General features: G+C 45.9%; 1 protein-coding gene across 1 annotated transcript in view; it reads left to right on the top strand.

Annotated features, from left to right (window-relative positions):
* Positions 1–280: 280 nt before the first annotated feature.
* Positions 281–21,802, top strand: part of LOC115901579 (calpain-13-like) — a 47,344-nt gene continuing 25,822 nt past the window's right edge. The window contains exons 1-6 of the mRNA XM_030944289.1: positions 281–517; positions 12,312–12,381; positions 13,681–13,799; positions 17,491–17,624; positions 19,487–19,661; positions 20,782–20,853. Of these exons, the coding sequence (XP_030800149.1) occupies positions 281–517; positions 12,312–12,381; positions 13,681–13,799; positions 17,491–17,624; positions 19,487–19,661; positions 20,782–20,853 (807 nt within the window). The remainder of the gene's footprint in view (positions 518–12,311; positions 12,382–13,680; positions 13,800–17,490; positions 17,625–19,486; positions 19,662–20,781; positions 20,854–21,802) is intronic.

The following is a 21,802-nucleotide window of genomic DNA, read 5'->3' as shown; positions in this document are numbered from 1 at the left end:
CAGCTTTGCTCTCTGTCCTCGGGGAAGACTCCAAATTGAATTTGTAGCACTGACAGCCCTGGTTTAAGATAAACCAGTGGGGATTTGACGACTGCTCTTTGCCCATGCATTTCCAGCTAATAAGGGTTTTGTCACTGTGGCTGCCCTCAGCTTTGCAAGCTGCAGCTCCACAGTTCTCCTGGTGGGAGGGGGAGGTGTTATCCCACACGCTCCTGATGCACCACTTGGAATTGGGAAACTAATGGCAGTCCCTGTATTCCCCGCACAGGAAAAGGGCAGGATGCTGGCCCCCAGCTCCTCTGTGACCCCAGAGCGGGGCTGGCAAACCTCAGGAGCCACAGGAAGCCCCCAGAACCTGAGGAAATTCAACGGCCAGGACTTCAGAGAGCTGAGAGCCTCGTGCCTGAGCCAAGGGCTGCTCTTTGAGGATACCACCTTCCCTGCCCACGTCAGCTCCATCGGTGCCAGCCTGCTCCCGGAGGAGAAGCTCTGGCAGATCCAATGGAAGAGGCCCACGGTGAGTTCCAGAGCTGGGGAGCTTGGTGGCACTGCTGCTCCATGGGACCACTGGTGGCCAGTGGATAAAGGCCGGCACGCTGGGGTGAACAATTTTAAAATTTTAAAAGTTTAATAGTAACAAAATGGCTATAAAAATAGTAATACAAATTAGAGCGATAAGAATTTGGACAATCAGAGTTAGGACAATAAAAAAGGAAAGAATTACAAACGTTTGGATGCTTTCCTCTTGAAAGCATGGGTCACTAACAAAGGATTAACCCTTAAAAGCAATAGCCTGTTGCATATTCAAATATCTCATATATGATTCAAAAGTTCTTTCAAACAAAGGGTGTTTTCTGGTTATTGTCAGCTTGCCCCCCTCATCTTGTAAATCAGTCATCTCAGTCCCCACCACGTTTGGTTCTTGCTGATAAGGAGGCAATAATTCTTCTCTTGAAAATTTTGTATCTTGTTGCTGTTATCTCTGTACAAAGAATTTCTTGAACTAGTTAGAAAAAGTATCTTACATAGCACAGTTTCTATTTTAATATTATGTTATAGCCTAAAACTATATTTAACACCCTACAGAAAAGGATTAATACATTATAACTTTCTAACATAACACATATAATATTCATTTCAATATTTGTGAAAAGCCAATCACATAATAGGCATTTTTCACACTGGGGTGGGAGGTCTGTGTTGAGCAGGAAAGTAAACCTCAAGGAGAACACTGGAAGCAGAGTTGTAAGGAGGGATCCTTGCTGTGGGATGTGTGGAGGAAAGATAACCTGTGAGAAACGATTGCTCACTTTAGAAAGTTTTAAAAGTTTCTTGAACGTTAACAAAAATTACAACAAAAGGAATAAATAAGGAAAGAGTACAGCGCTGGGAGCCCCCATGACTATCAGCCACAAAATGGATGCTTTGCCTTTTATATCTTTAGCCCCTCCCAAATTTTTGTCAATTCCTTCTCTGCTGTCCATTGGTGGAGATTACTTTCTTATATCTTGGTTGGAGGTCAGATTTTGGTAATAAGCTGGTCCTCTCTACTGAGGCTATTAAAAGGGGGAGGGGAAAGAGCACTATGGAGGGACATATCGCAGTAGCATCACTCTGCATTTTAACATCTGCATAATATCCATCTCCTGACTGAGAGCCAACTGTTGCATTACTCACCTATAACACAGCCTCTGCAACATTAGTGATTCCATTAGGTACATTCTTGTAGGAAGGTTGCTTCCACCTGTGAGCCTGACCAGAACTGCTGTTCCCACTTTGATCTGCTTCTAGAGGACTTTGTGCAAGCCTGAAAAGTTGTTAAATTCTGTTGAAGATCTCTGATCTCTGTAATCCAGGCGGCTGACTCAGCAATGCCTATTTTAAAGTAACTGGGGCAAGGCAGGAGATGAAGTTTGTGTGCTGATTCCCAGTTGCCATTTAGTAGGCAGTTATCATCTGGCATATGGAAGTTTAGAACGGGAGGTAGGAATCACATGCTCAGCTCTTTTATCCTAGGACCTAATTTAGGAGATCTTCCCGTGGTCCAACTGCTCTGTAGAGCACTGACTGCTGTGTGCCATTTGCTGCTGGTGCAGCTCCTGGATGAGCCACGTGCTGCCCCTTTTTCTGGGTTTTGCCAATAGTATCTGAGGCCTTTGGCTTCCCTGGGCTGGGACAATGCCTCAGGGTATAGGGACAGTGACTGAGACTGTAAAGAGGCAGCATGGAACAACAGGAAAATATTTATTTGCATGGCAGATGGGTTAGGGCAGTGAGGGTGTGCTGCTGGAGCTTGGCAGCGCGGTGGCCTTGGCACAGCAGCAGCAGAGGATGCAGCCAGCGTGGATGTTGGAACTCATGCATCCCAGAAGGGAAGCAGAGCAGCCAGGACAGCCTGCAGAGCTGCTAAATGTGGATGCCCACATGGAAAGGCGGGAAACACAGCCCATGGTAGGTGTGGAGGTGCTGGGTGCAGATATTTGGATATTTGGGTGTCTTCTGTGGAGGTGCCATGAAGAGATTATTGTCTTCTGCAGAAGCTGCTCCCACCACAGGCTGAATTTCTGGGCTTCTCCTTGGGCAGTTTTCCTTCAAAGTCTGTGTCTGGTGAGAGTGCAGCTGGTGCTGAGTTTTTTACACCAGCACTCTGCCTATGGGCTCACAGCAGGTGGGAATGTTGGTTGTATTAGGAAAGTAACTAAAAATGCAAAGGAGAAGAGTTAGTTGCCTCTGTTTCCAGTCTGAGAGAGAAAAACCAGGATAACTAAGCATTAGACTCACAAAAGACAAACACAGATATTAGAAAGGTCTCTCCAGGGGCATTTTAAAGATGAATAAACTGGAATAAAATGTTATGATACAGTTCTCTTAAGTCTAACACCCCGGTGCTTTTGCAGCAGAGAAGTGTAGGACTACAAAAGCATACAAAGTGACTTAGAAACCCAAATACCACTGATTTTGAGGCACTGTGCTGTGGGATGAACATCTATCCCACTCTAATATCCTGAGAGTTATTTCATGTGCAAAGGGACTGACGTTCCTTGCCAAAAGCAGAATCTGCTGCTGCTAGTGCTTGAAGTTTGTCAGGTGAGGCAGGTATTGGAGAATTCCCTTCTATTTTGCTGAATCCATGAATACTAAGGTTGTGAATAAAAGTTTTTGTGCAATTGGTTTCAAAAATTTACATATGTCCTCTCCATCCCCGCACTTCCCTTCTGAAGAATTTTTTTACAGCAGCCAACAATTTTCCAGGGTGTTTTTTTTTCAGGAAGGAGCAGGATCAAAATCCTTGGCTTTGCCAGAGCTCTCCTTCAAAAAATTAAACCATATGGCCCAGGGTTTGTGACATGGACATTGAAAAGCCTTTTGTTCTTTTATAGAGGCTAAAGCAGCATCACCAGCTGCCCTTCTATGCCAAGGGACAAAAATTGAGACTGCCGACTCAATTGGGTCATCTGGAACAGACAGTCAGGATTCCAGGGCTGAAGAAGACCCCCCTTTTTTTTTTCCCCTCAAAAATTTTGGCCAAAATTTTCACCTGCAGATGTCTCCCAACCATGCAGGCTTCACCTTGCCAGACAAGATGCAAGATAAAGGGCTGAGGAGAGCAACCAGAAATTCTCAAATGTCACCACAGCAGCCATGCTGTGTCATGGTGACATCAGAGTGTGGCCTCCCTTTCCTGACAGAATGAAGCAGGGGTAGAAGATGTTGCTGGATTGCAGTGTTTCCTTTCCATTTGTAGAGCTGCAGATGTTTTGAGTGAGGGGTCAGGAGGCAAATGAAGCTGTGCTTGCATTTCATAAGTCCTGAAATGTTACCAGCTGGGGGCTGTGTACAAATCATGGATGGGACAGGACTGCTGGGAACGTGCTTTGAGCTGTTTTGTTTTCCAGCATCAGTCTCATTACATGGTTATGACAATGGGAAGATGCCAGCAGCCCACATCCCAGGCAGCAGACACAGAACTTAATGTTCCAACTTACTTTATAAGTTTTTTGACCAATCACACAAAGCAAAAGCAAATTGACAGTAGTTCTATCTAATCCCTATAAGCACATGTACCTTTGGTTAAAACATTGCTTGCTTATTTTGAATACAATACCTGCTTGTAAGCCTTAAAATACAATGCACAGAGCTCCATTATTAAGCTTCAAACTTCCTAATATGTTGCTAGATAAACTTTTCTGTAGCTTAGAGAGTTATTCTAGACAAGCGTTAATACACAGATCATTGTTCTATTTGTCCTTACTTTTCTGTAGTTTAAATAATTTTTCTGCTGACCTATCTCATGGCTGCTGCTTAGCTCTAATCACAGTTCTCCTGCCTCTAGAGCCTGCCTTTAGCAGCTTTCCCAAAAACCTCTAATTTTGTAGATTCCCACACTGAAAGGCCGATGCTGTGTCCAGCTGGCTCTGGGAGTTGGTCCCCCAGGAGGAGTAGGGAGGTATCAGGAAATATCAGGTTGGGCACCTTTCACCCATGCAGAAATGTTTGTACAATCTTTGTTCCTAGGCCATTGCAGTGCCAACTCTAAGGATATGTGATCCCAGGTGTTTAAGCTACCTAAACAACTCAGCCAAGAGATACCTGTAATTTCCCCAAGAGAGACTGTTTCCCACCTGAATACATCTCCCAGAGACTCAGTGCAGTTGTATCCTGCTGACAAATCATGGCCAATTTAACCTAAATCTGTATTTTTCTCAGCCTCCACCATTAGCTCCCTCTGACATTAAAATAAATTTGTCTGGAATTTTACCTGTGACTGGCATCTCGGTCCTAATAATCTCTTAGCCTCCATTTACTGTCGTGCAGTATCTGGTTATTTAAGTGGTAGATAGCAATTATAACTGCTGTCTTTGTTCCAGATCCAACTGAGCAGTTGAGCAACATGCTGCTTCTATTTTACCTTGTACATTGTCAAGAGAATTGCCAATTATGCTCAGAGTTTGGAGTCTTCATATCTGGGGGTAATGTATAAAGTGGAGAGAAAACAGCTTGGTTTCAGATAGTGACAGTCAGAAACAACTTTTTGACTTGTAAACTCCTCTTGTTTAATATGTGCCTGAAAAGGGAGGGAAGGTGGATCAGGAGCACCAAGATGACCTTTGAAATGTCACTTTTCCCAGCTCTGCAATAGTTACAGTTTCCCATCAGATGGGGACTGCTTCAGGCTGTGTTTGCATCCCCAGGCCCACAACCTATGCCCATTGAAATGTGAAATCTGTAAAAGAGGCTTTGCATGTGGTATTTCAAGCATTACTGGAGGTCAGGCTGAAGGGAGCAAATACAGCAGGACCTCACAATTAACTATTCCTTTGGCTCACCAACAGTTTTGAGAAATGGAAAAGAAGTTCTGTTTTGGACTGAATATAGTATTTTCTACAGCTAGGCTTTTCTAAAGATCAATCAAAGGGAAATTTTCCGTGAAGAATTATGTCAGATTTTAAAAACTGACATGCTCCTTTTAAAATGTTCAGAACAATTCTTTTTCATTGTTTGCTGCTTTTCCTTCACACAAGCTATTGATTGGAACCGAGGAAGCCATGGAATGATTAACTGTTGCAGAATATGCATTTTTATTCAATTAATGTTCAGGCTAAAGACTTCTCTCTGTCCTGATCATAGTGCATCATACTGAGCAGATGCAAAAAGATGGAGGATGGTCCAGATGATGTGAATTGTGGTGGTGCTAAATGTGGAATGCTTTGCTTCTGCTGACATTGGTTATATTTTCAGGTATGATACGTGTGAGGGGAGAGAGATAACCACCTGTGCAGCAGTGCCTTGGCCCTGCACCAGGGCTCAGTATGGTGCCCATTGCAAAATGTGAAGGATAGTCCATGATCTCAGTGCTTATTTGCTTTAAAAGAAGGCTGAAATGGGCACAGGGTGAAGTGGCTGAAGGCTTTTCTGAAGGGTCTTCAAGGTTGCAGACTACTGCTCCTGCCCTGCTCGCCCTTGGTCTCTTGGGGACCCTGTAGCTCCCTCGTGGAATGAGGGGATGCTGGGCAGGAGCTGGCATGAGAAGATCTGTCCTCTGATTAGCACAGACTGTTGTGTGTGGGGGCAGCTGGGAGAAAAGCTGCAAGGTGGCCAGTGGGAGTTTGAGGATCAGCATGGGAGGAATCCCTGAGTGCCTCTGGTGTGACTTGTGGGGATGTGCCTGGTGAAAGGACTGTCTGAAAGAGCATCAGGGCATGGACTCCTTGGGTGCTGGTCTCAGGTATCTGGGGTCAGGTTGATGCCTCAGGTCTAGCTTTTATATTTTTCAGGTTCTTTACTGCTTCAGTGTGTAATTCTGAACTCCATATTAGGGGATGGTGAAGCTCTCTTCACAGAGTAGGGAGGCAAAACAATTCCTTCTCTAGCTGGGGACCAGGGACAAATGATCCAGATCTCAGGCCCAAGAGCAGAAACAATGGCAGGATGAAGAGAGAAAAACAAGAAGGATGGGATTTCATAAGTTAAAGCTATAATTGGACAATTAACTTGAATGTGCAAATGGACCAGAACTTATAAAAGTGTGAGACCTCGTGACCGTCGTCCATTTTGTGCCATTTTGGGTTCGTCTTGGCTGGGCTCTTGTGCTGCCCAAGGTGGATCCATTGAGGCCTTTCAAGAAATCCCTGCTTTATTCTTTAACTCTGTCTAGCCTTTGTTCTGGGTCAGCTTTCACAAGGCATCAAGGTGATGAGAAAGGCAGTGTCCAAAAGATTCCTTGGATGGAAGGTGCAGAAAGAGGCAGTGTGAACTCAGGCTAGGGATTCACCTTGTTCTCATAGCAGAGCCCTGTGCTACTGCACTCAGCACCTAAAAAACATTGGAGAAAATTATACTCATTGAGCCAATGCTTGTTAGCTGGGAAAATGATCCATGGTTTGAATCAACCCCTTTGTAAAAGGGCTTGCTCATGTTTTTAATTCCCTTCCTCTGTCCCTTCCCAAAGAAAACATAACCAACTTTCAGGAGCAGACTATCTATTGTTATCCTGCATAGCTTTTGGTGATTATTTGTTCCCTGGCCTGTTCTTTATTTCCCAGAAATTTCCAAGAATTAGCATCAGCACTAAGGAATTTTGAATCCAGTAAGTGACTTTTAAAAATGGAGCCTTTAAAAATTTTTTTTGAAGTTAGCATCTTTCTGGATGGATAAACTGAGCTGGATTTCCTACTGGATCAGTCTGTAGCTGGAGGGGACTAAAAAACAGATTTTCATTCAGGCAAGAATTTAGACAACAATTTGAAGTTAACCCAAAAACTAGTCTCTAATAGAAGAGGGGGGAAATGAAGAAAAACTTGCCAAAAACAAAAAGAAGAGGAAAAAGAAATGAAAGTTGTTACACGAGAGGATTTAATGAGGGAAGTCAGGAATGCGTGGCAGCGAGGGACAGTGGTGTCCTGCAGGTCTGTCCCTTTGGGGCCAGCAGTCCCTGGCAGGAGCCAAAGCTGCTCACCAGCTGTTTGTGCTGGAGCTCACAGCTCCAGCCCTTCCCAGGGGCCTGGAGGCTCTTGGATGCTGTTCAGTGTTTCTCCGTGATGGAAATCAAAATCAATCCGCCCTGTTCCTCTGAGTGTGCGTGTGCAATCAGGGTGATTGCACAGGAGCAGCATCCCCAGGCTGCCGCTGCCTCAGCCCCTGCCTACTCAGCTGATTGCACCTGACCTCCACTTGGAGTTCACCCCCGAGGGCTGGGGAAGTTGCAGGGCATCACCAGCCGTGACATCTGTCCTTCTGCAAGGTGGGAAATGTTTATTTGCGTAGTATATCCCAACTCCACTGATCTTTGGGGAGAGCTGGTTGTGATGGGGAGTTTGTGCATCCTGGGTGGGTTGGAAAGCAGCGCTGCTGTGATGGTTGCTCACTGCCCTGCCTCCCTTCCCAGGCTGGGGAGTCTCAGGCAGGACCGTGTGCCTGTGTTGGCTGGAGGGTAGTTGGTAACACCTTTTACTGTACGATCCCAGGGGGAGGTTCCAAGACCTCCAAGGAAACTCAAAGGCTCCAGGCACACAGGACTACTTCCCTTGTTCGCCTCCTTTGTCTTTGCCTCCTTTGTTCCAGCAGCGAGCCACACAAAGCAAACAGGTTTCAGGGTAAAACCCGAGCTGGTTTCTCTTTTTGTCTGGGTGTTGACACCAGTCCATCCTCCAGCAGGACTTAGCTGTGACGTTTTTGGGCTCCATGCCTGTGTGGAGTGTGGTGAGCTCATTCTTCCGATGCAAAAGAGAACTGGAGCAGAGCACGGCTGCTTTTATAAGCAACAAATGCATTTGTATTGAAATCAGGCAATTAAGAATTGAGCTATTCTGCTGTAAAGCAGGGAATTGAGTTCTGTCAGTGCAAGCAGACCCCTTGAGAGCAGTCTGGTTTTTCCTATTAATTTTGGCTTGCTCAGTTATCCTCTCCCTCTCCGATCTGCCGGAGACAAGTCATTGCATGTCAGATCTCTGGTGTGGCCCAGCACAGCTTCTATTGTGTGGGTTGGAAAAGGCCTTTAAATCATGGAGTTCAACCATTATCCAGCACTGCCAAGCCATCACGTCCCCCAGTACCACATCTACACGTCTTTTAAATACCTCCAGGGAGGTGGGTGTACCACCTCTGTGAGCAGCCTGTTCCAATGCCTGGCCACCCTTTGAGTAAATGAATTTTTCCTAATATCCAACAGAAACCTGCCCTAGCTATCTCCTCTTGTTCTGTCACTTGTCACCTGGGAGAAGAGACTCTGTAGCCTGGCCACCCCCTCCTTTCAGGCAGATGTGGAGCCTCCTTTTCTTCAGGCTAAAAAAACCCAGCTCCCTCATCTGCTTCCCATAAGCCTTGTGCTCCAGACCCTCCACTAACTTTGTCCTTTGTTCTGCCCTCCCTCCTTTTCCCCAGTGTCTTATTTCTGTGGAGGTTTCCTGTGGTTATGGGATGTATGGCAGTGGTGTGACTGACCCCTCCTCAGCCCAGGGAACTGTGGTGCACTGTTTATTTCTTAATCCACAGCAGCACTATTACAGGCACAGCAGTGCTGCTGAATTAACATTTGTGCAGCTGAGAACAGTTTGGCTTTCAATAAATAGCAGCCTTTTTATTTGTCATAATTTGTGTGTGTTGAACGGGGAGCACCATTACTCAGGATGGCAGGGATGTGCAAGGATGGTGGAGCTGCAGCAGGGGGGAGCAACACGAGTGTGGCTGAAGGGAAAGATCTGTGGCAGGAGCAGAAACAGGGCTGGGATTTTATTTTAGGGTTAAGGTGAACTGACCAGGATGTGGCTCTGCAAACAGCTCCAGCCTCTTAACCCTCAGTGGCCTCGTGCCTGCACTCAGGATCATGCTGGGCCAGTGGAGAAATGTGGGGGAAAGCGGCCAGCACCCAGCCAGAGCAGCCTGCAGCCAGGCTGGCTTGCACTGCCCAGGAAATCCCACCTCAGGCTTCCAGTTATTCACAGAGCTGTTTGACCATGTCCTTTGCATGTCTGCGTGTGGTCTACATCTACACTACTCACCTCCAGCTCCTTCTGGGGACTTGTTCTTCCTGAAAATTTTCAAGCAATTATAAAAAGAGATTTAGAACTAAATGCATGTACAGGACACTTTCTTCCCACCTCTCAGATTAATTCTCTATCTTGCCCTTTAGATGAACAGTACTTCTGTGGTAAGACCATGCTCTAGAGGATGAACTGGCTTGAACTTGAATTTCTCTTTCTTTTTGAATACATAATGAAGTCTTCAGTGGTCCAGGGAAAGGCAGTGATGAGAGCTTTGTCCTGGGGGGATGAGTTCAGGCAGAGTGCTTGACTTGCAGCCCATATGGTTGCCTTCACTGCTGGGCTCATGGATACTCTGAGAAGAGACCACGTGCCTCCCTGAGCTCCCTCTTCTTCCCCCTTCCAGCCAAAACCGAAAAGTCTCGGTGAAAATGCCACAAAGCCTCATCACTTCTCGGTGAAACAGGGCACTGCTTCAAGACAGACATATAGTTAAAGCTGTGGTTCCTCTCTTTGTCATGCAATTTGAGCAGTAGGAAATAGTGAGGCTTGCACATTTGGTGTAGTGGTAACTATGTGTTTAGCTGTGTTTTGCAATAATGGACGATGTGGTGTTTTATGACTGCTGTGTGCTTGCCTTTGAAGGAGGAGGAGCTAATTGGAGACTTCCTTTCCTCCCAGTTGAAAAGGTGCAGATTTCCAGAGCGCTTCCATCACCATTATGTCCTCTCTGTGCTCTGTCAGGAGCCCTCCGTGGGTCCAGAGAGCTGCTGAGCAGCCCCTTCCCCTGGCTGGTGGAAACAGCACACTCTGTGTGGTGCCTCAGTGATTGCCCTGGAGCCTGTGGGGAATGAAAACTCCTGGAAGCAGAGCTCCATGTGCTGTGGGAAACACAGCAATGGAGAGTTCCCTCTGCCAGCCACAGAGATGTCTGTGTGCACAGTCTGACTTCAGATCATGTCTTTTCTGGTTTTAGACTAAATTGCCAGTTTCTCTCAGCAAGGAAGCTGCTTAATGACTCAGCTCATCCCCGTTTGCTCACAGGGGAGTCCAACACCTTGGTGGGCAATAGAATATTTGGTGAGGCATTTAATGGGCTGCCTTTTGAGCCAGTCCCCACAGCAGGCTAGCAGGATCCACAGAGCACTTCTGAGCTTTAGCATCCTGGCATGGAGCACAGCATCAGCCCTTTCCTTGGGGGTCCCATAAAGACACAGCTCCCTTCCCATCAGTTTCAAGCTCATGCTCCTGGATGGTGCTTACCCCTGTGGCAGCTATGCACTGGAACCCAGCCACCCTACTTCTGGCAAGTCAGACTTCAAAGCCCTCAGAAATGATGGGGGAAACAAAAAATAGCCATTCTTTTATGCTGCTGGCTTTCTGGGATGACTACTAGCAAGTCAGCCACGCGCAAAAGCAAGTTCAAAGCCTTGCCATGCAGTTTAAACTTTCCTGCTTGTGGAAAGTTTTGAGTTCACCCAGGTGGGAAATGGGGTAGGGAGAAGATAAGGCTGGGATGGATGTAGAGCAGGATGGAGAAGGGCTCAGTGCTGCTTCTTCCTTGAACAATGAGCAACCACTGCTGCTGGTGGCCACATGTCTTAGGCCTGCTCCCATGCCACGGGTAAATCTCTTGCTGCAAATCCCCAAAGTCCTGGGATGGCTGGGGATGGCTGTAGGAAAGCGTCTCTCCAGGAATTTGCCTGCTGAGGCTGCTTTCCCCCATGTCAGCAGTGCTCTGGGAGCTTGGTGTGCCCACCAGCCTGGAGCAGTGACGTTGCATTGCATCTTTTCCTGACAGGGAAACGTTTTAGAGGGGTTTGATCACTGTGGAGCCATTTCAGAAAGCTGACAGATTTGCTAATGCTGAGCTCACACAACTGTGTAAGTCATGAGTCACATTGTGAGCTGGTCTTATTTTTGTGCAGCATGTCAGAGCAGCTGGGGAGAAGGAATGCCAGGGCCTGTTCAGGGAAGGGCTGCTGTATTTTTATATTTATTTTCTTTTCACCGGGACTTTTTTTCCTTCCTTTTATCTCTTTGTTTTCTTACACGTGTGATGACTTGCCTATTTCAGGCTGATTGCTCTTTCAAAGCAGAGCCTTACCACGGTGGAGAGTGCCAAGGGTTCTTCACGGGGGATGGTGAGGCTGCTCCTTCCTGAGCACTCAGATATCCCAGGACAACAGCAGACACAGCTGGGAGAATGGTTCACATTTCTGTGTGCAAAGCCAAGCTCTGAAGTGCTTCCCCCTTCACTGCCCAAGCAAGACTCTCAAGGAAAATTCTCCCCGAATCAAAAATGTCAGCCAGGCCTGTGGGATTTTGCAGACAGAGATTAAGCTCTCTTTCTATATCTCCCTCACCAGAGTGAAGAAAAGCAGCCCAGGCTGACCTGTATTAGACCTGAATGGAAACACAAAAGGCTTAGAGTGTAAAATGCTCCCAGACCCACTGCTGAGCTGAAGTATAGACCCTGTTCCTCTTTGCTTGGAGACCTGTGTGTCTCTGCCCTGCTGTGCCCCAGGAAGCTGCCTGATTTCACTGCCAAGCTCAGAGCTCTCTCTGAAAGGTGTCAGCAGCATTAGAGAAACCCAAATGAAAACTCAGAGAGCACCCACCCCCAAGTCCCCATCCCTAGGAGTATCTGAGCAGGTTAAAGAAGAGATGACTATCTCCTCTGGTTTTGTTGGGGGCAGGCAGCAAAACATCAGGGCTCAAGAAAAGCAGTTTTCAGACCTGGAAAAGGTAGGCAAGGTCTTCAAAGGGCAGGAACACACTGCTGGCAAAGGCTGGGTACTCACACTGTTCTTTGCATTTTCTTTCCTCCAGGAACTTCAGAGAAATCCTCATTTGATCACGGATGGAGTTAGCAGATTTGACATCATGCAAGGAGAAATAGGTAAGGTGATATTCTTGATTTGGAGGAGATCTGCACAAAGCAATAACCTGTGACTGCTTTGCCATGTTCCAAGTGCTCAGTGGGAAGATGTGGACCATGGTAGCTGCAATAAACAATCAGTGCAGGTCAATCTAGACTGGCACAAGTCCACACACCACTGATTGCAGATATTTAACAGGATTCCCAAATGCAGCAGCTCAAATCTTTGTCACTTTTGTCTGGCATCTGCCTTCTGTCAGTCTAAGGCCAAGCTTAGAAGTGGAGATCCAGCTGAGATCAGGCAGATGCTTCAGGAAGAAGGGTCAAACACAGTTGAGTGTGAGTAGATAACCAGGCACAGCTCTGACTTCTGTAGGGCTGAATTCTCTTTCCTTCCTAATGTCTTCATTTGACTGCCAGTGCTTTCTTCCTGTGGATATTGCTGTTCAACTCCTGCCATAATTACCCAGTATCATAGTAGGTATCTGCACCCTGTGTCAGTTCCATCTTGTGCTCCTTGACCACGTTTGTCTTTGGGAGCAGCTCTGCTCCCATGTAGTAAAAAAAGCTTTCCCATTTCTCACTCCACTGAGAAGTTTGAAGGTTTCCTAAAGAGTGTTCTGTGTGGCATTCACATTCTCTGAAAAAATCCCTTTGCCCAGGGTTTTTCTCCTGGGAAGCTGAGAGGCCTCAGAAAAAAGGAAAACAATTCTTATCTCATTTGCTTCTCCTGTGTTGTGCTCACATGTGGAATGTGTTTGGAGATTGTTTACCCACAGGTGATTGTTTCATTGGATTCTGCTGGGAGTTGTTTTCACTCTTTGGCCAACTGGGGCCAAGCTGTGTTGGGACTCTGGAAAGAGTCACGAGTTTTCATTATTATCTTTTTAGCATTTAGTAAGTGTCTTTTCTGTATTCTTTAGTTTAGTATAGTATTCTTTAATAGAATATAGTATTATAAAGTAATAAATTAGCCTTCTGAGAACATGGAGTCAGATGCATCATTCCTGCCTTTGTTGGGGCATTTCCCAACAAATACAATAGTTCTGGACTGGAAGTCTCAACATGACTGCAAAAGACAGGAGCAGCCTGAAAGTAGAAAAGGGTGGCTGGTGACAGCAGGGTTCCCAGTGGACATTGCTGGTGAATCCTGGACTGTGCTTCAGCATTTTGGAGGGGGGAAAAGGAGACAGAAGGATGTTGGTTTCTTTTAGCAAAGTGGTTCTTAGATGTTGCAGGCCATTCCCTTTCTAAAGAGTCAGCTGTGATCCAGAACAGCAAGTGACTGACTGAATGCACTGGATTCTTCCCTCCCCTGAGGTGACTGCTGGATGCTGGCTGCCCTGGGCTCCCTGACACTGAGAAAACAATTTTTGGAAAATGTTTTGCCCAAGGACCAAGGATTCCAGGACGATTATGCTGGGATTTTCCATTTCCGGGTATGTATTCCCTGTGGTATTGGCTGGTTGGATTGCAAAGGGCTCCAAGCTGCCGCCCCACATCCCAACACCCTTGAATGCTTTGGTTCTTCAATGCTGACTCCCAGTTCGGAACTTTGCAGAAAATCCTGAATTTTTTTAATGATTCCTTGTGCTCCAGGTGGTGCAATTGCACTTCAGGGAATTTGATGCCCTTTTCTGAAAGTTATGACTGCAAAGGCAGCGGTACCAGCTGTTCAGGTAGATTTGTGTACATATGTGTTTTAGATGGTATTCTTGTGGCTGCTTTGATTTGGGCAGTCTGTTATGGCTGTCATCTCACCTGCACTACCTATCTGGGCTCATTTTCTGTTTCCCCACTTCACCTTGCCCTTTTAGCTTGTTGAAATGGCTGGAAATTACAAATCCGTGGAGACAGATCAGAGGAACAGGCTTTTGATATTTTGAAAAAGAGATTTGTTTCGGAGAGAGGAACAAGGCTTTTTAGCAAATCCCACTTTCTACCAACTCCTAAAATTGTCTGAATCTCCCAGGAGGGTGACTTGGGTAGCAACTGGCAGGCTCTGCTTGCTTGTGTCTGAGTCAAACAAATATCTGGTGGGATTAGAAGAGCTTGCAGCACCATTAAACTCCAGAAGCTAAACTGGATGTGGAGAAAATCTGGATAAACTCAGCCATTCCTCATCCCCCTTACTTCAGAAATCTCTTTTGTTTTATGCAGTTCAGCTCCAAACAGAGAGCTCTGGCAGGGGGATTTGTTTGACCTCCTAGGCTCTTGTGGAGCAGCACCAGGAGGATTATCTTGTGGACAGTCTAAATTTTGCTTTGCTCCTTAGAATACCAGATGTTTCTATCTTGGCCCATTTCCAGCATACACACTGCCACACTGTGTGAGATAAACCAGCTGAAGGGACACCAGTCTGCTTAAAACACATTAAAAGGATGCAAGCTAGATTGTCTTTCATGGGAGCTTTGAAAAGATTAGTTAGGCGCAATCCTTAAATCTTAAGCAGTATAAATACCTTACAGTATTTGAAAATGTTTTCCCTGTCATCTCATCTGCAAATCAATGCAACTGTTTCTGGCTTTCCTTGAGCAATAAACCCCTGAGAAAGCTCCTCTGAATGGAAATGCTTCTCTGCAATGCCTTTCAATTATTCCATCAAAGATATTTTACTGCCATCCACAGGCTAAGCAACCAGTCCTCAGTTCAGTGAGGAATCACAAACAAGGCATATCATATGCTAATAGAATAATTTCAGCTTATAACTTTTTTCCCCACCATTTTGGAAGTGGAGCATGTTGCCTCTCAGGAGTACAAGGGGCTGCTCCAGTGTTCAGCTGCAAGAGTCAAGGGTGTTCAGCACTTCATCAGCTGTAGTTAAGATGGGCAATGTTTTTATCTAGGGAATAATTCCAGCGATGTTATTTCCCCAGGGATTAATTTAGTCCCATGTTTGTACAGGAATCCCTTTCTCTGCCACAGAAGCTGTGGTGCCAGTGAGGCAGAGTGTGTCACTCTTTGTGACAATGAGGACAGCACCTCAGCTTGGGAAAAAGCCACAAGTGTTCTGCAGGGGACTACAGGGGGTTGTTGCACAGCACATCAGCTCACAGCTGGAGGGATCTGCCCTGGGTGTTAATGTCCCTGCTCGCAGGAAGAAACTGATGAAATCTTTAAAGACCAAAAATGGTCAAGACTTCATTTTCAGGAAACAGCCAAAAAGTGCTTTTTAACACCATACAAAAGGTTGATGTTAGTTGATAGTTGATAGACATGTGATTTTCTCCTTACTCGATTTCAGAACTGGATTTTTCTAAGATCCCTGTCCAGAAAGGAAAAAAGGAGGCAAAATAACCACACAGCATTCCCCCTTTGACCATCAGGACCCTAGATGTGTTATTGTCATCTTGCGACTGTCCATTTCTTTTTCCTTCTCTTAAGGAAAATAAAGTCCTGATTTAAAAGGCTTATTCTAAATGTGGAGGCGAAGAACTTCCCTCTTTGCATCCTGCCTAAATAGCAACTCTTGGTTTTATTTACTACCACATTCACAGCTGCAGTACTTAAATCCCATAAAGGGATATAAAGAAATTTCATTAAGCCAGACTCAAGCCACATCCTCTGAAAACAGGAGAATGGCTTCTCCTGCACCACTCTTGTACTTCCAGAGCACTCTAGGATTTCCCATGAGATTTCTTCTTCCCTCTGTGGCTTTTCCTGTCCTTGTGAGCTCAGATGAGACCACCACTTGAAGGTCTGTTGTGGCAGTCAGGACAAAGGAGCTGAAGGAAAACACAATGCTGCATTCAGACAGCCTCCAAGCTTGACCTCCCTACCAAACATGGCCAAGGAGCTTGACTTTTGGAAAAACATCCCTCAGTGGGTTTGGACTGCGTTAATTCCCACAGCAAGTCCTGCGTGTTCTCCTTGTTTACCTGTTGTGATTGCACATGGGGAGGCGTGGCTGGATGTCACACCTCTTCTCCACACAGACCTGCTCCTAGGTGTTGGCACACGGGCTCCTTGGGTGACTGAAAGGACATTTCCTTTTGGACATTCCTTTTGCCTGTCTCTCCTTCAGGCAGAGGACAGCCAGTGGAAGGCTTTTCCTCAAGCCAAAATCAAGCAGAAGCCCCAAATCTCTCCTGGAGCTCAAGGTAGAGGTTCCAACCCAATTTAGGGGTTCCAACTCAATTTAGGGGTTCCAAACCTCCTGCCACCACTAGTGCAGGAAGGGAGAGGCCTGGGTGAGGCAGAAATGTGAGTAGGATCAGACCTGCTTTCAGCTGAGCAGTCTGTAAGCTGCTTTGCTGCTGGGCAGATCTGGTCTGGTGCTTTTCTAGCAGAACAGCTCATTTTGGGGTTTTTCATTGACCAGAGCTGTTGAAATAAAATCATGCTAGACTAAATCTATTGCTGGCATACTTCCACTAGAGTCCTTAGCATTACTGCAAATAAGAGCTTGGCCTCTTATGATTTCGAATCATGCTAAGCTACATTAATCTGCTAATGACTCTGGAAATGGCTCCTTTAGTTCATCCCCGCAGATCTTTATTCCTGTCTTTTCCCTTGAAAAGTTTCATCAGCTGGAGAAACACCTGCTCTGTCCACATGCTGGAGAGACTGCCTGTGTCCTTCTCATCCATCAAGGAGATGGATAGCACCTCAAAACAGTCTTTAGTCACTACACTGTCTCCATCCATGACAGCATGTCAGAGTCTTAATTGAAACACAGAGGAAAGGAAATTTAGAGGCTGGATCTTGACAAAGCCTCTCTGGCCAAGAGCTGCACTGTGGGGAAAAATCCAAGTGTGGCTGAGGAGTGAGGCTCATGGAATCCACCAGCTGATCATTCTTTATCTTCCTGAAATCTTGCTATTGCCCAAGAATATTAGCATACTCCCCGTGTTGAATCTCTCCTCCCACTCACTGCAGGACCAGCTACACTCCCCAAGGACTTTCCCTGCCACTGGGAAATCCAGCCAGCTGGTGGCTTGTTTAACAATGGGGACCATTATCCCGAGGAGTTCAGGAGAGAACTTGCACATCTCCACGTTGCTTTAGATTAATTCCTGTGCTAGTTCAGGAGGATTTTTCTTTCCATGGGCATTAGTGCTTAAAGGAGACTCGTTGTTTTATTTTCTCCCTCTCTTTTTAAAATGTATTTTTTATTTTATTTATTTCCAGTTCTGGCAGTATGGAGAATGGGTGGATGTAGTGATAGATGACCGGCTGCCATTCCTAAATGGAAGATACCTGTCTGTCCACCCCCGAACTTCAAATGAATTCTGGCCATCCTTGCTGGAAAAAGCATATGCCAAGTAAATACACCCGGTCTGTTCTTCCACCCAGTGCTGAATGCTTTCTGGGGGTGGTTTCACCCTCTGCCTTGTGCAAAGCACACAGGAAGGAGTTCAGGCTGACAGATGCCTCTGTGGTGCTGTGCTTATGTTGCCTGCAGCAAACATGGGGCCAACATAAACTGGAGATGTTGGCCTTGGGTTAGACCTAACTCTACCCAGCCCTAAAGGCAGCCAGCCCTAAATCTACCCAGTTCAGCTCTGGGATGTTAATGCCTGAGAAGCAAAATGAGCAGGGCAATGGTGACACAAAAGGGCCTGGAGTGTCCTCCTGCTTTCAGGGAAACTCCTTTGTCTCTGTTTTCCTTTCTGTGTTGTCCTCAGTTTAGGACTGCAGAGTCCCAGCATGGATTACCTGTGTTTACAGACACTAATCAGAGATCATGTGGGTATTTGGAGCAGGCAATGAGAGGAAGCACGACTGAGGAACAAGCCCAGGCACAACACACACACACTCCTGGGACTCTGCTCAGCTCTCACTTCACAGAGAGCTCTGACTCTAAGCTGAGGTCCCCAGAGTACGCAGGGTAAATAATGCCTAATAAAGAGATAACAATTTTTAAAAATCCTCTGGAGAGAGAAGGGATCAGATTGTGGTCCCTTAGCATTTGCCCATTTCTCATTATTAAATATGCTGAAGAAAAAGTCCTGTGTTAGGGGTGGTATGAGGGGTTGGAACTTGGTACCTGAGGCTGGTGTAGCATTTGCACTGCAGTGAAGAGGAGATGAGGAAAAGAGATAATAATTTTGGCAGATTTGGTCAGGAATAAGCAAACGTTAAAGCAGCATGAGAGCGACTCAGGAAGGGGATACATTTTGCCCTGAGATATCTCAGAAAAGTTGACTCAGGATTCAGTATCAATTTGCTGCATAAGATTTTAATTACAATGCATACCAAACCTCTATTAAATTAAAGTTGCAAGCAATGCTGTTTATGAGATTCCCATTGGAGAAGTTATTCCCCAACGCCCAAGACAAATTCTTTTCATCAGCGCAGGACAAGGACAACTCTTCAAAATACAATTAGCTGCAGACTTCATTTGATTACATTCATTAAATACAGTGTGTATGGAGGGGTTTAACAGCATGCTCTACCTGCTCTAAGTACAGCATGTTCCAGCTTATTTGCTGTCTCAATAAAAACCACACGATAAAAACAACAAGGACTGTGCTGGCAATATTAAATTATTATCCTATTATTGTGCTCTAGCAGAGTGAACTGGGAACAGTGCTGAGAGCTCATTTCTGCCTTGCACTGCAAGCATGGGTAAATACCTTCACCTCTTTTCTCCTTTTTCTCATTTGCAAAAGGAATACTGGCCATTTTTGTGAAGAGTCCTGTATAAGTAGGATGTAGAAACTAACAGTTCAGCTCCATTTGACCTGAAACATCCATTTGAACTAGTCATCCTTGGCTCCCTTCCTGTTCAGAGAAAAGAAACTGCATGCTTCAAGATGAGATGCAGCTCATCTCCCAAAAATGCCTGTGCTGGCCTGAGATGCACCTTATTATTATAATTTCCACTGTCTGTGAATGGCTGTGGACAGCTGCCTCAGATGGGGATGAAGGCACAGAAAAAGCTCCCCCTTTGTCTCCTTCCCTCCACAGGACGTGTGTTGTGCCTGGCCAAGTATTTCAGTCACGTTTCCTTTCATTACCTGGCCACAGTGTCTGCACACCCTGGGCTCCCCTGTGCTCACCACCTTCATTTTTAAAGCAAGCACTGTGTATTGTTTATGAAATCAATGTAAGGACTAATTAACTTCTGTCTCTTTTTCCCTTTTTTTTTTTTTTTAATCTATTTTCAATTTTTTTTCTATAGGCTGCAGGGCTCCTACCAGAACCTGAATGGAGGCTACCTATCAGATGCTTTAGTAGACCTCACAGGTGGAGTCCAGGTGCAGTTTTCATTGAAGGACCCACCTCCTGATCTGGAGGAGATCCTGAGAGCAGCTGACACGTCTCGGTGCCTCATGGGCTGCGGCACCTCGGGCCAGGTGAGCCACAGGGCTGGTCACACTCACTCCCTTGGTTCACTGGCTTTGCACAAAGGCTGCTCTTGGCAGGGGAAAAGGAAACCCATCACCACTCTGTAAAATAGTTACAGTTTATGGATGCCCCAAGGGATCTTGGCAGCAGAAAGCAGGTAAGATTATTTGGTAGGGACTCTAAAGGCATTTGGGCAGATGTGGATGGATTGCTCTGTCCCAGAGGGGGCTGTACCTTCTCACCTGGCTAATTCCACTGCAGAACAGTGGTGTCCTCTTCCAGCAGGCCTGATTTTGGCCTCCAGACTTGGTGATCAGCTCTGGCAAGGCCAAGACACACCTCCCTCTCTTCTGTGAAAGGATGCAATGTGACCGTGTTCACAGGGGTCTTAGGATGAGGGAATAGACAAGGATCTGACTCCATGTTTCAGAAGGCTTGATTTATTATTTTATGATATATATTACATTAAAGCTATACTAAAAGAATAGAAGAAAGGATTTCATCAGAAGGCCGGCTAAGAATAGAAAAAAAAAAAATAATAACAAAGGCTTGTGTCTCGGACAGAGAGTCTGAGCCAGCTGGACTGTGATTGGCCATTAATTAGAAACAACCACATGAGACCAATCAAAGATCCACCTGTTGCATTCCACAGCAGCAGATAACCAATGTTTACATTTTGTTCCTGAGGCCTCTCAGCTTCTCAGGAGGAAAAATCCTAAGGAAAGGATTTTTCATAAAAGATGCCTGTGACAGATGCAATTCTCTCATTGTGGCTTGCAGGCTCACTGGTATTAATGCAAAGGGCTTTGTGATATTCAGCAAGAACCTTTGATAAAACATCTCCCAGGCTTCCCCTACAGTGTGTGGCGTGTGGCAGTGAGGTGTGTGACACTGCTCCTGGGGTGCCTGCCTCCTCAGCACAGGAAGCTTGGCTGCTGCAAGCAAGCCAAGGACTGTGTTCTCAGCTCAGGAGGAGTGGGAACAGCCACATTCCTGCAGGAACATCTCTGAGGAGCTGCTGTGGTCAGACCCCAGGCTTTGTTTAGTGCAAATGGCACTCCTGGGAGCTGGTGGCTGTGTCTGTGTGGCGTGGCAGGAGCTAAAAGCTGTGCTTTCTCCCTTCTGCAGTCGACAAGGAACATAGAGCTGAGGAATGGGATTGTGCAGGGCCATGCCTACACCGTCACAGGAGCTGCGAAGGTAAGGTCAGGGACTTGTTCCTGCCTGCAGATCTTGTACTGATGACCCACCACAGGGCAGTGGTGCTGCTGGTCCAGTCAGAGTGATGTGAATTAGCTCCACACTCAGGGGGCATTGCTGAAAGCACATAGTTCAAATTCCAAGAGATGGAAGGACTCTGGCACCACAAAAAGAGGGATGATATCCGAATCCATGTTGTTTTCTAATGGAAAATGCAACAGAAATTTACTTTTCTTGTGGGACACTTCAGCAGTGTGTCCCAAATACAATACAATACCAGTGTGTCAAATCCAACATTTCTGGAGATTTTTGTTCCATGCTGACTCTTCAAAAATGTCTTTTTGTGTTTCAAATGCAAGTAGAAGCACTGGCTGAAATTGTGGGATTTGTCCTATGATGCAAATCTACATTTGTTCAGCTCAATCACAAGCTGCCAAAAATCACTGTGTGAGAAGTAAATCGCTGGTTCAAGAACAGCGTTTCTCCATCTTTTAAAGCTGTTATACTCATGCAGAACTGCTCCTGGCTGAATGTTAATATTGATGATCTGAGAACCAATTTATCACACGGATCAAAAGAAATTAAGGATTTTTTACAGCCAGAAGTCAGAACATGGCTTAGCCCAGTAAGCTGTAGTACACACAGGGAGAGTTAACAGTGAAGAGAGAAACCAAACAATAGCTATGCTGTCAAGCAAGATATCTACAAAACCTTTGAATCTTGGAACCTAAAGTAGCTTGGAAAGGGGATGCTGCTTTCCCTAAGCTGCTTTCTCCCTTATCCCCCCTCTCTCTGTTGGTTTTCTCATGGTGCTGTCATCACAGCCAGCATGCTGGTTTTTGGAGGCAAGGGGCTACAAAATGGAAAGATGGGGGTTGCCAAGCTCCAGAGAAGGCCCCAGCTGTCTCTTTGCAGGGTGGGGGCAGAAGGGTGCCCAATTCTGCTGGAA

The sequence above is a fragment of the Camarhynchus parvulus genome, chromosome 3, assembly GCF_901933205.1.
Source record: "Camarhynchus parvulus chromosome 3, STF_HiC, whole genome shotgun sequence".
NCBI lineage: Eukaryota > Metazoa > Chordata > Aves > Passeriformes > Thraupidae > Camarhynchus > Camarhynchus parvulus.
Note: the sequence above shows the minus strand (reverse complement) of the source record. Positions and strands in the feature narration are given on the sequence as shown.